The sequence below is a fragment of the Achroia grisella genome, unplaced genomic scaffold (assembly GCF_030625045.1).
Source record: "Achroia grisella isolate CSIRO2021 unplaced genomic scaffold, CSIRO_AGI_Agris_v1 utg970, whole genome shotgun sequence".
In the NCBI taxonomy this organism is placed as follows: domain Eukaryota; kingdom Metazoa; phylum Arthropoda; class Insecta; order Lepidoptera; family Pyralidae; genus Achroia; species Achroia grisella.
The window spans coordinates 767,475-783,175 of NW_026713076.1; the positions used below are offsets into that span (position 1 = coordinate 767,475).

At 47.1% G+C, this 15,701-nt stretch overlaps 1 protein-coding gene across 1 annotated transcript in view; it reads right to left on the bottom strand.

Annotated features, from left to right (window-relative positions):
• Positions 1-15,701, bottom strand: part of LOC131854148 (intermembrane lipid transfer protein Vps13D) — an 83,604-nt gene continuing 67,903 nt past the window's right edge. Inside the window, 16 exon segments of the mRNA XM_059205281.1 lie at positions 1-334; positions 725-994; positions 2,362-2,533; positions 3,844-3,975; positions 4,289-4,463; positions 5,231-5,413; positions 6,719-6,881; positions 7,914-8,113; positions 8,506-8,751; positions 9,694-9,869; positions 11,008-11,085; positions 11,187-11,289; positions 12,147-12,261; positions 12,829-12,924; positions 14,404-14,615; positions 15,086-15,230. Of these exon segments, the coding sequence (XP_059061264.1) occupies positions 97-334; positions 725-994; positions 2,362-2,533; positions 3,844-3,975; positions 4,289-4,463; positions 5,231-5,413; positions 6,719-6,881; positions 7,914-8,113; positions 8,506-8,751; positions 9,694-9,869; positions 11,008-11,085; positions 11,187-11,289; positions 12,147-12,261; positions 12,829-12,924; positions 14,404-14,615; positions 15,086-15,230 (2,704 nt within the window). The 3' untranslated portion in view covers positions 1-96.

A 15,701-nucleotide genomic window follows, 5' to 3' on the forward strand; every position in this document is an offset into this window, starting at 1 on the left:
GTTAACTCGTAATGTAATCCGGTCTCGAAGGACCAATTATTACTGTCATTGGATTGTGTTTAGAGACTCGTGGTGTACCGCGGGCCGGTGCTTCGGCTACAGGTCGGCGTGCGGTAGCAGCGTGTGGCGGTGCTCGTGGTACAGCTGCCGCGCGTATGCGGCGTGGCGCGCCACCCACGCGGCCAGCTCCGCGCTGTCGCACTGCACGCGCGGCCGCCGCACGCCCTCCGCGCCCCCCGCGCCCCCCGCTCCCGCCGCCTCCGCGCCCCCGCGCACGCCCAGCTCCACCAAGTGCGCCCCGTCCACCGTCACCGCCGAGCACGACACCAGGTTGCTGTACATATATATGGACTATTCACCGTCCAGCCACGGATACGAAAACGAAATGTATTTGCGAAAAAAATGTCGAAGATAATGTGTAAGTAATTTACGACATTTTAACATGTTGGTAAAATATTTGAAAGTTATGTTTGCACTATAAAAGATAATGAAGCTTGATGTTGTACCTATACTATTTATTTAAATGGTCACCTGTTAAATATAAATATTTATTTCGATACAGTAGATTCAGTTCAATAATTGTAAATTTCGCTAAATTTGAAACATAATTGTAAGGTCTCTTACGACTCAGGACACTAATTTTTTTACCTCGTAATCGCAATAAATTAAGACGCAATCTCGCGTCAGCGTACGAGATCCTCGCGGGTGGAGCGATGGGCTGTACCTGAGATGCGTCTCCATGACGACTTGCGGCGCGGTGTGCTTGCAGGTGATGATGCGCAGGTGGGTGTCGGAGAGCAGCGCGCGGATGTCGTGCGGCGAGTCGCGCACGATGCGGTACGCGAGGAAGTGCTCGGGCGCGGCGGCGGGCGGCGCCAGCGCGGCCAGCAGCGCCGCGCCCGTGGCCTGCGCCGCGCAGTACCGCGGCAGCAGCGCGCCCGCGCCCCCCGCCGCCCGCGGGCCCCGCACGCGCCGCGGCACCCACCGGTCCGACCTAAGCACACACACCGACCTCAGCTCGCCACCGACACCAACGATCCCGCTCGAAGGACCAAAATGTCCTTTAAGATGGTGTGTGTATGACGCTTTAGAATTTAGATATTTGTACTACTTCATCGGAAACTTGGCTTAAAAAGATACAGTCGAGAGAGACAATAGAAATGTATTTTTTTTTCAGACTACTCTAATACTATAGGCCGCCGCGGGCCCCGCACGCGCTGTTGCAACCACCGATCCAACCTGCGCACCCACATCAACCTCAACTCGCCACCACCAACACCAATGATCCCGCTCGAAGGACCAAAATGTCCTTTGAGAAGGTGTGTGTGTATGACGCTTTAGGATTTAGATATTTGTATTACTTCATCGAAAACTTGGAAGCTTCAAATGATACAGTCGAGAGACAGAAGTGTATTTTTTTTTCAGACTAATCTAATACTGTTGGCCGCAGTTGGCCTTTATAGTTCTCCGAACGATAGAGAACGAGTGCAGATGGCACTCCAAACTCGCGGAAGAACTTATAGACCGGCTGAAGACCAACTCCCGCCTGACGGATGCTATTTTAGTCTGAGGGCACCGCTAGGAGTTCGAACCTTGACTCAGGCCGTCGTAATTTCGATCCCCGTTTGAATTGGACGGGGGAGCGATCGGAAGGAATATATTTTATTAAAGTGTTTCGGCCTTATATACGAACTAGTTTTTGCCCGCGGCTTCGCTCGCATTAATTTATCCCCTTAGGGGTGGGATTTATCAAAATTCTTTCTATGGGGATGCCTACGTCATAGTAGCTTTATACATGCAAAATCTCAGCCCGATCGGTTTAAAATTGACAAAGTTTCATACAAACTTTCATCCCCTATTTTATCCCCTTGGGGGTAGAATTAATCAAATTACTTTCTTAGCGAATGCCTACGCCATAACATCTACTTGCATGCCAAATTGCAGCCCGATCCGTCCAGTGGTTTGGGCTGTGCGTTGATAGATCACTATGTCAGTCACCTTTGAGTTATCATTAGATTTAGACTTGTCACCGGTGCGTGCGTGCGTGTGCATGGTGTATACATGCACCAGTGACAGCTGCGTCGATAAGCGTTACATATTCTAGAGGCAAAGAGTTCTGCGAAGGGCCATTGCGAGGACTAAAGGTGGCACATTGTATAAGGCTATAGTCCAATTATTCAGTTTTAATCGGTATCTGATATGCATTAGTTTATTACAATAATACTCATTGTGAAATGAATAATGACGACTACGTTTAATTTAATAATACAGTATAAAATCTCAAAAACACGAAAATGTATACCTAATTCATCAAACGAAATGTTCAAATGTAATTAATAAAATAGTCTATAAATTGATTACCGTCTGCTGGTGTCCCGTAAAGCAGAGGCCGTCTCTGCAGCCAGGTCGAGGACACCGATGACCGGCTTGGTGACGGTACCTACGAGGCCCTTCCCCACGCCGACCAGGAATCCCGGTAGGCCCTCTTGAGTGGCCCCTTCGTAACTGTGCTTAACTAGTGATGTCATACCACCTAGTAGCAACAAAAAAGATGGTTTACATTACACATACTCGTGAACGGGTGTTGCTTGTGGAGACTGGTTTGTTCAGGTTACGAACACTGATTAGACTTTGCTTTTGCAATAACATATGCTGGTGGGAATTCTATTCTCCCAAATTTGAATTAAAAAAATAATCTGTATTATTGCAGCACGTACGTACGTACGTACCGAGCAGGCCGAGGCCGAGTCCTCGGATGCCGGCGGCGAGGTGAACGCCGGAGGCTGCGTGTCCTCATGCGTACACTAACACAGTACACAGTACACAGTACAGCACAGTACGTACCGAGCAGGCCGAGGCCGAGTCCCCGGATGCCGGCGGCGAGGTGAGCGCCGGAGGCTGCGTGTCCTCGTGCGTACACTAACACAGTACACACAGTACACACACAGTCCCCGGACACAGGCTGCGTGTCCTCGTGCGTAACACAGTACACAGTACACAGTACAGCACAGTACGTACCGAGCAGGCCGAGGCCGAGTCCCCGGATGCCGGCGGCGAGGTGAGCGCCGGAGGCTGCGTGTCCTCATGCGTACACTAACACAGTACACAGTACACAGTACACAGTACACAGTACACAGTACAGCACCGTACGTACCGAGCAGGCCGAGGCCGAGTCCTCGGATGCCGGCGGCGAGGTGAACGCCGGAGGCTGCGTGTCCTCATGCGTACACTAACACAGTACACAGTACACAGTACACAGTACAGCACAGTACGTACCGAGCAGGCCGAGGCCGAGTCCCCGGATGCCGGCGGCGAGGTGAGCGCCGGAGGCTGCGTGTCCTCATGCGTACACTAACACAGTACACAGTACACAGTACACAGTACACAGTACACAGTACACAGTACAGCACAGTACGTACCGAGCAGGCCGAGGCCGAGTCCCCGGATGCCGGCGGCGAGGTGAGCGCCGGAGGCTGCGTGTCCTCATGCGTACACTAACACAGTACACAGTACACAGTACACAGTCACAGTACAGCCCAGTACGTACCGAGCAGGCCGAGGCCGAGTCCCCGGATGCCGGCGGCGAGGTGAGCGCCGGAGGCTGCGTGTCCTCATGCGTACACTAACACAGTACACAGTACACAGTACACAGTACACAGTACACAGTACAGCACAGTACGTACACGTACACAGTACGTACCGAGCAGGCCGAGGCCGAGTCCCCGGATGCCGGCGGCGAGGTGAGCGCCGGAGGCTGCGTGTCCTCATGCGTACACTAACACAGTACACAGTACACAGTACACAGTACACAGTACACAGTACACAGTACAGCACAGTACGTACCGAGCAGGCCGAGGCCGAGTCCCCGGATGCCGGCGGCGAGGTGAGCGCCGCCGGCCGCGCTTCGTATGCGCCGCCGGGTTTCCTCGTGCGCCTCGTCGCTCACCACGCGCTCCAGCCCATCGCCCAGCGACTCTATGGACCGTTCATCATATTAATCAAATTTCACATGCCTAAACCAATCAGATGGAACTATTTTCTGCTACAGAGAGACGTAAAAATTTACTCATATCTCCCCTAAAACTGTCAGTTATGTTGGCAGGATAGCAATGAAATAGGGCATGGAAAGCACAACGACTTACTAATTACTTCACTTAATTTTGTGGAGGTATACATCTAGTTAAATAATGTTCGAGTTCTAGCATAATAAGCTACCATAATAACATAAATAACTCGTCCAAAAAGTTATATTCTCAACGTGATCCGACCGTCATACTAGTGAACTGACCTGTGACCTTGGCGGCGGAGTTGGAGATGCCGTGGGTGACGTTCTTGAACAGCGCGCCGACGTTCCCCTCGAACAGCAGCCCCGTGACCCCCTCGGACACGTCCGCCACGAACCCCAGCGGGTTGCCCAGGAAGTCCACGGAGCCCAGGATCTTAGCCGCCTGCCACTTCAACTCCTGTAAATGGATCATAGTAAATATTACAAAAATCACGTTCGCAGGTTACATTGTGGTACAATATGAACATTCCTAAGTGCGTAGCGTCTCTTTACTCAAATGCATTTATTAATGTCCTCTGCTCATCTATGTTTAATTTCTTTTTGTAACATTTGTTTTACATTTTTGTTACTAGATGGCGTTGTTCAATTCTTAGAACGCGCTTTTATATAGTTTTCGAGTAACATAAGTTTAAGTAGTTTAATAACTATGTCTTTTACAAATCGCACACTTATAATACTGGCTTAACTCAAAAATTACAAATTTTGGAAAGTCTACTTTGTAACTGTGGTATTAAAGTCTAATTTCAAAATTTTTAAATTTCTGAATTGTACTAGATATGCGATATATGTGTACGTTGTCTTGAGAAGGAAAATGCCATACTATTACACTTTAGTCTCGACTTAAATAGTTCAAATTCAAATTACAAATTCAAAATATCTTTATTCATGTAGCTCTATTACAGACTCTTATGATATGTCAAATCTACCGTCATTTCGGAATGATTTCAAGATGAGAACTGACAAGGAACTCAGCTCGTATTCTTTTCAAATAAATGTTGTACATGTTTACAATAATACAGATACATTTAAATACAAATTTGGGAGAATAGAGTGAATGTGTTTTTATATCTCCTGCCGCGAGACGAAAGTTTATTTTTGAAGCAAGGACGATCGGTAGATCCGTGTACTTTTTTGACCCTACCGGGATGTGTACCGCATACTCACGTCCTTGAAGTGCAGCAGCAGCTGCCGCGCGAGGTATCCGGCGGTGTCGAACACGTGCGTGCGCCTGAACGGCTCCAGCTCCACGGCCGCGTCCTCGAACTTGATCATCGTGAGCCCCAGCCGCCGCTTCACCGCGCTCAGCGAGCTCTCCAACTTGTTTGCCGTCGTCATCGACAGCCGGATCTACACACGCATATATACCACTCACCTTCGCTACTCAATATTCTCCATACATAAATGGAGAAAATGTATAGAAAATTGGAAGAAAAATATTGGGGTTGTATAATGTGAGTGTAGAATTAGCAGGTACAGAAATGTGATCGAGTGCATACATATGCGTGTGAGTGAGTAATAGTTAAAATAAGGTAGATAATATAATTGTCATAAGTAGATAGATGTAATAATAGTTATACTTTTTGTATTAGGATTAACGGTTGTTGGCCAATAAACGTGTTCCGAGTAAGACATGTTTTAAATACTACAGTTACGTGTAAGTACACGATGACAAAATAAATACATAGGTATCTGTCAATACATGACATTTTTGTACGGTCTTGTGCATGGTAAATTTGATTGTAATACTCTAACAAGGCAAATTTATTATCGAGTTCCGTTTCGCACGAATAATCGAGCAACACGCAAACATCAACTGTTCTCCTATACTAAATGTCGTACTAATTCTGGTAAGCGCATACCACTTAATCGAATATCTAACAGCTATAATAGTGACTTTAGTGAAATAGATTTATTCTCCTGTAAACTTTCTTCTTTCAAAAACCAAATAACGAATGAACTGAGGCGTAAATATCATCTTTCGTAACTAACATAATAATTATTTGTAATATTGTAGTCTACAGTGTATTCATCATAAAATTCTTAGTTTTCTTTGTATTGTTAATATATAATAGTTTTGTTAAGAGTTGGTAGTGGTAGTTAATTAATAAGTAACATAATCTCTGTGACATGCCTTAGGCAGTATTGTATAATTATAGTAATCAGTGGTTAACGTAGTGGGTGACACATTTGTTAAAATTTATTAGTAAATAGCTATAAGTCATATATATAATGTGTAACTGTTTGTTGACCTAAATAAATTAAAAAACAAAAAAAAATACATGCGACTGCGTGCTGTTATACTTCAATTCTGTTCGCCATAATGCTGCCCTGGCGACCATACCTTGCTAAGTCAATGTCTGACTCACTGCGAACACAAATCGTATAGAATCTCTATACCAGTCTCTTTCTAAATTTAACCTACACCTTCGCGTGTTGTTTCACGTTAAGTCAAACAATATAAAAACTTAAAAACCTCTAAATACGAATGCGGATTTGGTTACATCCTTAGATATTTGTAAGAGCAAATAAATGAGTGGGTGCGGATGCGTGCGTACTTATGAGTGAGTGCGCACGCATATGTACGTACGTACATACGTACGCATCCACGTTTAAGTGCGTGCAGATGCGTGGGAATGCGTGCGCGTGTGTCACCTGGCTGGGCACGATCTGTATGAGCGCGAAGTAATATCTGGTGGCGTGCAGCGCGGTGAGCTCGTCCAGCATGCGACGCGTTTCATAGTCGGCCTCGTCCGCCTGCTCGCACGCGCCTTCCTCCTCTTCCACGCCCGCCCAAGACCACAGCATCAGGATCAGTCTACACACACATACCTCGTTGATCATACAACTTATTAATAAAACAATATATTTGTTTATGTAACTGGAAAAGTAAATGAGTCGACAGATTACATGGTGGTAAGTAGAAAGAATAGAAAATCATTTATTCAAATAAACTTACATTGAAGCACTTTTGAATAGTCATTACATTTTTTTTAATCTACCGCTCGTTCGGAAAGCTGTCTCATCACAAGAAGAACGAGCAAGAAACTTGCGTGTTGCTCTTTTAAATAATTTTATTATTACTTTACATTTTTAAGTTTAAGTGTGTGAATACAAACCACCAATTAGCACTAATTCAATTAAATACTCAAAAAGAAAAAATGTTGAATACATAACCAACTGGTTAAACAATTAATAAGAGGAAATCAGTCATAGTGATTAGAGCAGACCAGTCCCTACAAGCAGCACCCGTTCACGAGTATGACGGATGAGCCGTGTGTCACTGCGCTCGACCATATTTTATGAGCGCGAATGACCCGGCCCACCACGCCGCCACAAGTCTGAACATTTTAGTGAGCATGACTACTCAAAACACTAGACCACGTCAAAGCTACTCACAATTGCCATCTGATAGTTATAGTATTCACCCGCATAAGAATGCATGCAGCAATTAATACACACAAACCGCTACGTTTTCATATTTCTAAAATCAATAATTAAATCAAGAAAGCAATGAGAAAATAAAATTATAACGTTGTATGCTAATAAACTAATTATTTACTAAGTCGTAATCGTTGGCTGTATACGTTAATAGCAATGGTGCTTATGGAGACATCACGCCATATTATGACAGCGGTGCCGCCATCCGGAGCCATGCCGGAGCTTTAAGGTGTGACGCTTGTCTCCTATACATCCTTGCCTTCACCTTTCAAAAGAGACAAAGGGCCACGATTTTCGAGCAACTTGAACATTGAATATGTTCATGTAAAAGCATACCTCGGTCGAAAGCTTCACCGTTCACATATACGAGAAATGTAGTGAGACCAATACACGATTATAGACGGCATACCTCTCTTCAAGCCTGACCGCGAGCGGACGCAGCATGACGACGAGGCGGCGGAAGTAGAAGGCGTTGTAGCGGCGCACCGGCGCGCGCTGCACCTCCAGCGAGGCGTGCAGCGCCGGGGAGCCCCCCGCGCCGCCCCCGCCCCCGCCCCCGCCCCGCTCCGGCAGACAGTACAGCAGCACAGGGCTCTGCGTACCCGGCAGCTGACACACACACACGTTGGACATACTTCATATATATACATATGTAGTCGTACTGATGATTGTTGAAATTAATCGATTTTTTTTTATAATCTAGCCCCGCCCCGGCTTCGCACGGGTGGAATGCTGATACTTACCTACTACAGAATGTCATGTATTGTACATATAAATCTTTGTCTTGAATTACGCTATCTATTAAAAAATCTCCTTCAAAATCCGCTGCGTTGTTTTAAAGATTTCAGCATACATAGGGACGGACAGACAGGGACAGCGATATTTATTTTATACTACGTAGCAATGATGAATGGGGTGTTTAGTACAACTATATATTCTTTATCTAAGTCAACATAAAATATTTTCGTGTGCCACCGACGTCGCCAGTCCCCCCCGCCTACCTGGTTGTCCCACTGCATGTCCCGCACGAGCAGCTCCAGCGAGAGGTGGTCGGCGAGCGCGAGGTCCAGCAGCAGGCCGGTCGAGACCGCGTGCACCAGCTCCCCGGCCGGCGCGCGGCCCACCACCGACACCGCCAGCCCCGCCGCCCGCACGCTCACCGCCCACTCGCGCCCGCCCCCCGCGCACGCGCCGCCCCCGCCGCGCCCCGCAGGACCCTCCTCCTCGTTCTCGATCCAGCCGGACCCCTGCGGACATCGCGCGATCTTCATCTCTAAGGCGATCGTATATACGTTTAAGTTACAGATCGCAGATAAAATTTAGAAAGCTGATCAGCTTTAGCTGTTTATTCACATTTTGGGTCCGCAAAATTAACCACCAATCGGGAAAAATATTAATGGAAACGTGAGTTTAATTACAGTAGTTTGGAGTCGGCTATCCAGCTAGGTAGATCCAATTTCGAGAAAGAGGTCAATCGACGAATCCAACTCGGATGGGCAGCGTTCGGGAAGCTCCGATATATCTTTTCGTCGAAATTTCCGCAGTGTCTCAAGACGAAGGTTTACGACCAATGTGTGTTGCCAGTGATGACTTACGGAACAGAGACGTGGTCGCTAACTATGGGCCCCATCAACAAGCTCAGAGTCACTCAGAGGGCAATGGAGAGGGCTATGCTCGGAGTTTCTCTGCGTGATCGAATCAGAAATGAGGAGATCCGCAGAAGAACCAGAGTGACCGACATAGCCCGAAGAATTGCGACTTTGAAGTGGCAATGGGCAGGGCACATAGCTCGTAGGACAGATGGCCGTTGGGGTTGGGGCAGTAAAGTCCTCGAGTGGCGACCACGGACCGGAAGACGCAGCGTGGGAAGGCCTCCAGCAAGGTGGACCGACGATCTGGTCAAGATCGCGGGAAGGCATTGGATGCGAGCAGCGCAGGACCGATCGTCGTGGAGATCTTTGGGGGAGGCCTATGTCCAGCAGTGGACGTCTTCCGGGCTGCGATGATGATGATGATGATGAGTTTGGAGTCGTGCCGTATTAATAACTAAAAAGAGTGACAGAAGATCTCGGAAGGTGGCGAGAGCTCCACCGACAAGAGCACAACTCATCATCGCTCAAACTATAAATTAATGAATGAAGTTTAGTCAGCGTGTCATGTGCAATGCGAGGTGGAGTATGGCGAGGTACCGGCGCGTGGTGGTCGCAGATGCGCAGCACGCGCGTGGGTCCGTCGGCCTGCAGCTCCACTTTGAGGCGGCCCGAGCCCGGCCGCAGCGTCTGCCACACCACCGCCTGCTCGGCCGGGCACGCGCCCCCGCCGCCCCCGCGCCCGCCCCCGATCAGGCCCAGCACCACGCGGTTACCTGTGGAATTTCAACATGACTTCAAATTTCATATTTATCTGGATGTCTTTATTGTATCCGAAATTAATATAAAATAGAATAGAACAGAACAGAATGGAATAGAATTTATTAACTCTTTTTATCCAGTAATAACATAAGACGTACAAGGAATAATTTACACATAAAAAAAACAGAGACAATGTGGAACACAACTCGGCATAATGCTGGAAACATAATTTGCAGCGCTGATTTTCAGTTGGGCCCACAGTACGGACGCACTATGGTGATGATGATGATGATGATGATGATGATGATGATGATGATGAATATGACATAGCAGGCATTGTTGAGTTTTGACAGCCTAGGTGGTGGTGACATGATAGCCAGGCGTGCTGTTAGAGTGCAGGAGGCAGAGTTTGCGCGAGCGCCATGAGGCCGGCGCCGGCGGGCTGCAGGCAGAGGTTGGCGTGCACGCAGCCCATGCGGCCGTCGCTCAGCAGCCGCCAGCGCTGCGTGCTGGCAGCTATAGAGTGCAGGAGGCAGAGTTACCGGGCGCGAGCGCCATGAGGCCGGCGCCGGCGGGCTGCAGGCAGAGGTTGGCGTGCACGCAGCCCATGCGGCCGTCGCTCAGCAGCCGCCAGCGCTGCGTGCTGGCGCTATAGAGTGCTGGCAGCGCCATGATAGAGGTTGGCGTGCACGCAGCCCATGCGGCCGTCGCTCAGCAGCCGCCAGCGCTGCGTGCTGGCAGCTATAGAGTGCAGGAGGCAGAGTTACCGGGCGCGAGCGCCATGAGGCCGGCGCCGGCGGGCTGCAGGCAGAGGTTGGCGTGCACGCAGCCCATGCGGCCGTCGCTCAGCAGCCGCCAGCGCTGCGTGCTGGCAGCTATAGAGTGCAGGAGGCAGTGTTACCGGGCGCGAGCGCCATGAGGCCGGCGCCGGCGGGCTGCAAGGTTGGCGTGCCGACGCCATGCGGCCGTCGCTCAGCAGCCGCCAGCCTGCGTGCTGGCGCGATGTGCCAGCACCTACCGGGCGCGAGCGCCATGAGGCCGGCGCCGGCGGGCTGCAGGCAGAGGTTGGCGTGCACGCAGCCCATGCGGCCGTCGCTCAGCAGCCGCCAGCGCTGCGTGCTGGCAGCTATAGAGTGCAGGAGGCAGAGTTACCGGGCGCGAGCGCCATGAGGCCGGCGCCGGCGGGCTGCAGGCAGAGGTTGGCGTGCACGCAGCCCATGCGGCCGTCGCTCAGCAGCCGCCAGCGCTGCGTGCTGGCAATAAAATCTTTAAGCGCCATGAGGCCGGCGCCGGCCTCTTGGCGTGCACGCAGCCCATGCGGCCGTCGCTCAGCAGCCGCCAGCGCTGCGTGCTGCTGCGGCGCGGGTCGGCCCGCCGCAGCGCCAGCGCCGACGCCACGCCCGGACGCGGCGCCGCCTCCGCGATGTCCAGCACCTGCGCATCACACACACCCGACCTCACTATACGTCTCCTCACACAGTTCAGTCGCAATTCATTACTTAGAGTCTAGCAAGTGTCGGTAACTGTCTAATAAATCTTTGCTATTGGAAAAAATCTTTAAAAGATCGTCCTCCTTAAGAGTAACGAGGAGATGTGTGGAATTCTTACCTACTAATAAAACTACACGATGTAGTCTACACTACGACTCTGACGGCTGTATTATAACCCTATATCAAGGTTGCATGTCCCCGACCCCTCTCCATACAAAACGTGTTACTATGAAAATTTTCTACAATAACTAATTAAACTCAATGAAATTATGTGCATATGATAAGGCAACTAATGTAAAAGTTTCACACCTGTCACATTTTCTTTACAGAACTTTGTTTTAAAGTTACATTTAACTGAACTAGATTTTCACACAAAAGGACCTATGTTTCAGTCACTCAATATAAACAAGCCAAGTAAGGATAGAAACATGAAAAAATGTTCCCGACATTGAAATTATTATGAAATAGCTTTTGCTCACGGCTTCGCTCGCGTTAATTTATCCCTTTAGGTTTGGAATTTATCAAAATCCTATCTTAAGGGACGCCTACGTCATAGTAACTTTTTGAATGCAAAATCTGAGCCCGATCGGTTTAAAATTGACAAAAATTGAAGTAATACCAGAATGAGCCCAATCGAGTGGAATGTAAATATTTATGTCCAAATTCAATTGAAGGTAAAGTATTGCTTGCACTTGAATAAGAGAAGACGCAGTGTCTCCGAATACTGAAAAATAATTTGTGTAATTTTATTTCCCGGACACAGTCGCCTTAAGAGAGTGTATATAATTAAGACAGGATTACCATGGCATGAGATGGGAGCGCCTCCTGGTCGGAGTGCAGCGCGTCGGTGGGCTGCGGCGGGGAGCTGCCCTCGTGGATCAGCTGGTCGTTGGGCCCGCGCCGCCACAGCTGGCATCTGTTCAAAAAGAGACACCACAAACGTTCACTACAAACGTTTATACAACGGTTACAGATCGGTTAAAGCGTAATGGCTTCATGACGCCAGCAGTGTGCGCTAGAGACGACATAATACCTCCTTCTCTTTCACACGTACTGTGGGGGTTTAAGCCCACAGTTCCGTGATAATGATATATTGATTGATGTTTTTGCTAAATAAAACCGCCTTGGTTGAATGCTACTTGAGCACTAGATGTTATTGCTAAAATAAATGTAATGAGGTGAAATTGCATGTGTCGGCAATTGTGTATTCCACAGTAAGCAGGCATGTGTCCGTACACATATAGTTTCTATAAACTAAATAGCTTTATTTCTATTAGATACAAGCTGTTTCCGCGACTTCGTCTGCTTGGAATTTAATTATATTATTCTAAACAAAAAGGATTTTTCTAAAATAGAAGTAGCCTAAGTTACTTCTTATTATATCAGTTATCTGCCAAAAAAGTCCCAATAAAATAGGTCCAGCCATTTCAGAGATTAGCCGGAACTATGTATTAATATAGTGATGTGTAAATAATAAACTCACCTGTCTCCATATTTCTTCCTGCCGAGCACGACTCTCGTAGTACCAAACGGTACTTCTAGCACGAGCACGCCCTCGTCGGACGTCGGCTCACTACTCCTATGGTATTTAGTATTATTAGTACATTAATACATCATCATATTTATTATAGTTTAAGAAACTATGCAAAAAATCAATATACATGTTAGATTGTATGCAAAAATATTAAATCATCTGCTTCTTCCTTATCCCATTTATTTGTGGTCGTAATATGTTTTTCGCTTCCATTCATCCCTGTTCGCAGTCATCGCGTTATTTACTTCCTTTCTTATATCATCTTTCACACAGTCCATCCATCTCTTTTTTGGCCTTCCTCTGCCCTTATAACCATCCACATTCATTTGTAACATCTTTCTTAGAATATTATCCTCGTTCCTACGCATTACATGTCCATACCATGATATGGCCGGGGAGTTGGACCTCGTCAACCTTGGTTGGTAGTTCAAATAGGAGAAGGAAAACTCCGATTTTAAACCAAACAAGCCCTCCTGGAAGAATACTTTGAGGTGAGGCTACCGGGGAAGATCAAGAAAAGAATAATAACCCGAGATAGCAGGTATAATAACTTGCATCCTACTATTCCCAAGGAGGGTTGACGTCAGCCAAACGGCCGGTCATAAAAAAAAAACTGAAGCCAAAACCATTCTCTCGTATGCAAAAATATTAAAATTATACATTAATACTTTCGATAGTGAAATTCTCTATAAAACCGTTGTATGTTCATAACTTTGCTCTAATGTTCATAATGTATGCACCGAACATTGCGTATGGTATAAGTCTTTTATGGTATTTTTATCACACGCTACATTATCAAAGTTTTCATACGAATTTCTGACGTTTTTGAAAACAATCTATCGCTTTTAGTCATCATGAATAATGTAGATTTGTAATAGTAAATAAATTTTAAAAATGGATCCAGTAGTTTTGTTAGAAATATAAGGTAAATTTAATTCTCACAAATGACACTAGATGGCGCTGTCATAAAAGTAAAACGCGCCATGGTTTCGTTTTGTGCAAAATCAGTTGAGGTGTTGTCATGTTTTGTATTCAATCGTAGAATGTTCGAGAATGTTGTACGGTTCTATCGACCTAAGGGTACCTGTATTTGTGAACGAGCAATAAACCATATATATAGACACAAGTGTTTGGTTTATAGTACCCTTAGGACCTCAAGATTTTTCAAGTTTCGTAGTATATTCAATGCAAATATACAAACAATTTAAATCTTTCCTCTTTCTAATTTAAAATGAGTATAGATAAAACTGTGAAAAACGTCTAATAATATACTGTAGACAAGATGGTATCGACTTGATCGCTGTGTATAGCGTGTGCATTGTGTCACGCTTGGTGCGTGCCAACAACGCATAGTAGAAAGACTAGAATCTTATAGCGTGTGCATTGTGTCACGCTTGGTGCGTGCCAACAGCGCATAGTAGAAAGACTAGAATCTTCGTTACGTGTTAGCGCGCTCATTGTGCGTGCTCGCGGTGACGTCACGCTCGGTGCGTACAGCGAGGTGCGCGGTGTGGTGGTACGTACCGGGGCGTGCGCGGCGGCAGGGTGGCGGCGAAGGCGACGTACACGAAGTTCTGGTAGAGGAGGTGCGCGGCGGCGGGGAGCGCGGCGAGGGGCAGGGTGGCGCGCTGTCCGCCGGGCGCGCGCAGCGTCAGCGCCGCCGCCCCCTCGGGCTCCGGCAGCGCCCACCGCGCCGACGCGTGCGCGCCCACCGCCGCCTCCTCCGCGCTGCCCACCTGCCCACGCACAACCAACCACATTATCTTCGTTAGCTGTCTTTACACGACATTATTTCATACGCGATTCATTGCAGATAACCCAGCGTTTGCAATCGCAAGTTATTCTTTTTCAGTTTCTTCTCTACAATCTGTTAGTAGATCACAGACCATCATATGTTGCGTCTGCGAATGACTAAGCATCATGCCTAAGCACGTTATAAATAATAATATAATATAATATCATTCAACAATATTTATTATAGTTTGGTATAACACGAACATTGGTCCTTCGAGCCGGATTTTTTACAGTCACTCTATATATAAGAATCATCGAATAAATCTATCTCACACCTAAAGAAGATAAATTAACAATTGATTATACTGTATTTTGCATATTATATAAGCACTGTCAGCAACAGCAAGGACATGCTGGCACCCTGCACCACCAGCACCATGTGGTGCGGTAACCTGATGACAATGGCACGTACCTGGTGGAACATGAGTGAGACCGGCGAGTAGTTGTCGATCCGGAGCGGCGGCGGCGCACTGTCTGCGTCCGTGAGCACCACGAACATGCTGGCGCCCTGCACCACCACCTCCACGCGCACCATCTGGTACGCGCCGCTGCTCAGCCTACACACCAGACAAACCGACAATCGTATTAGTTAATGATATACAATGACATCATGTTTGTATCATTATAATGCTAAAAATGGACCATTGTACATTTAATATGCTACAGCTCGAATATTCTTTTGTAAAATACTAGCTGTATCTGTTGTTTAACCCATTGAAATTATTGGCCTATATGTTATTCTGATGTATAAGCTATATTACTGTGTTCATCAAAATCTGTACAGTAGTTTTTGCGTGAAATAGTAACAAACATCCAACCATATTCACAAACTTTTGCGTTTATAAGATTTTCATTGCCATCGATTATTGGACAATATTTTTAGTACCACTAGTAATTAGCCTAAATACAATTTTATTCATATATTTAAATGAATTTTAAAAAGAATCAATTTATGATAAAGAACCTTACTTATATACTTACTTCTCTCGACATTTCGACTAGGTTGGACTAGCCGTGGTCACGAGTCG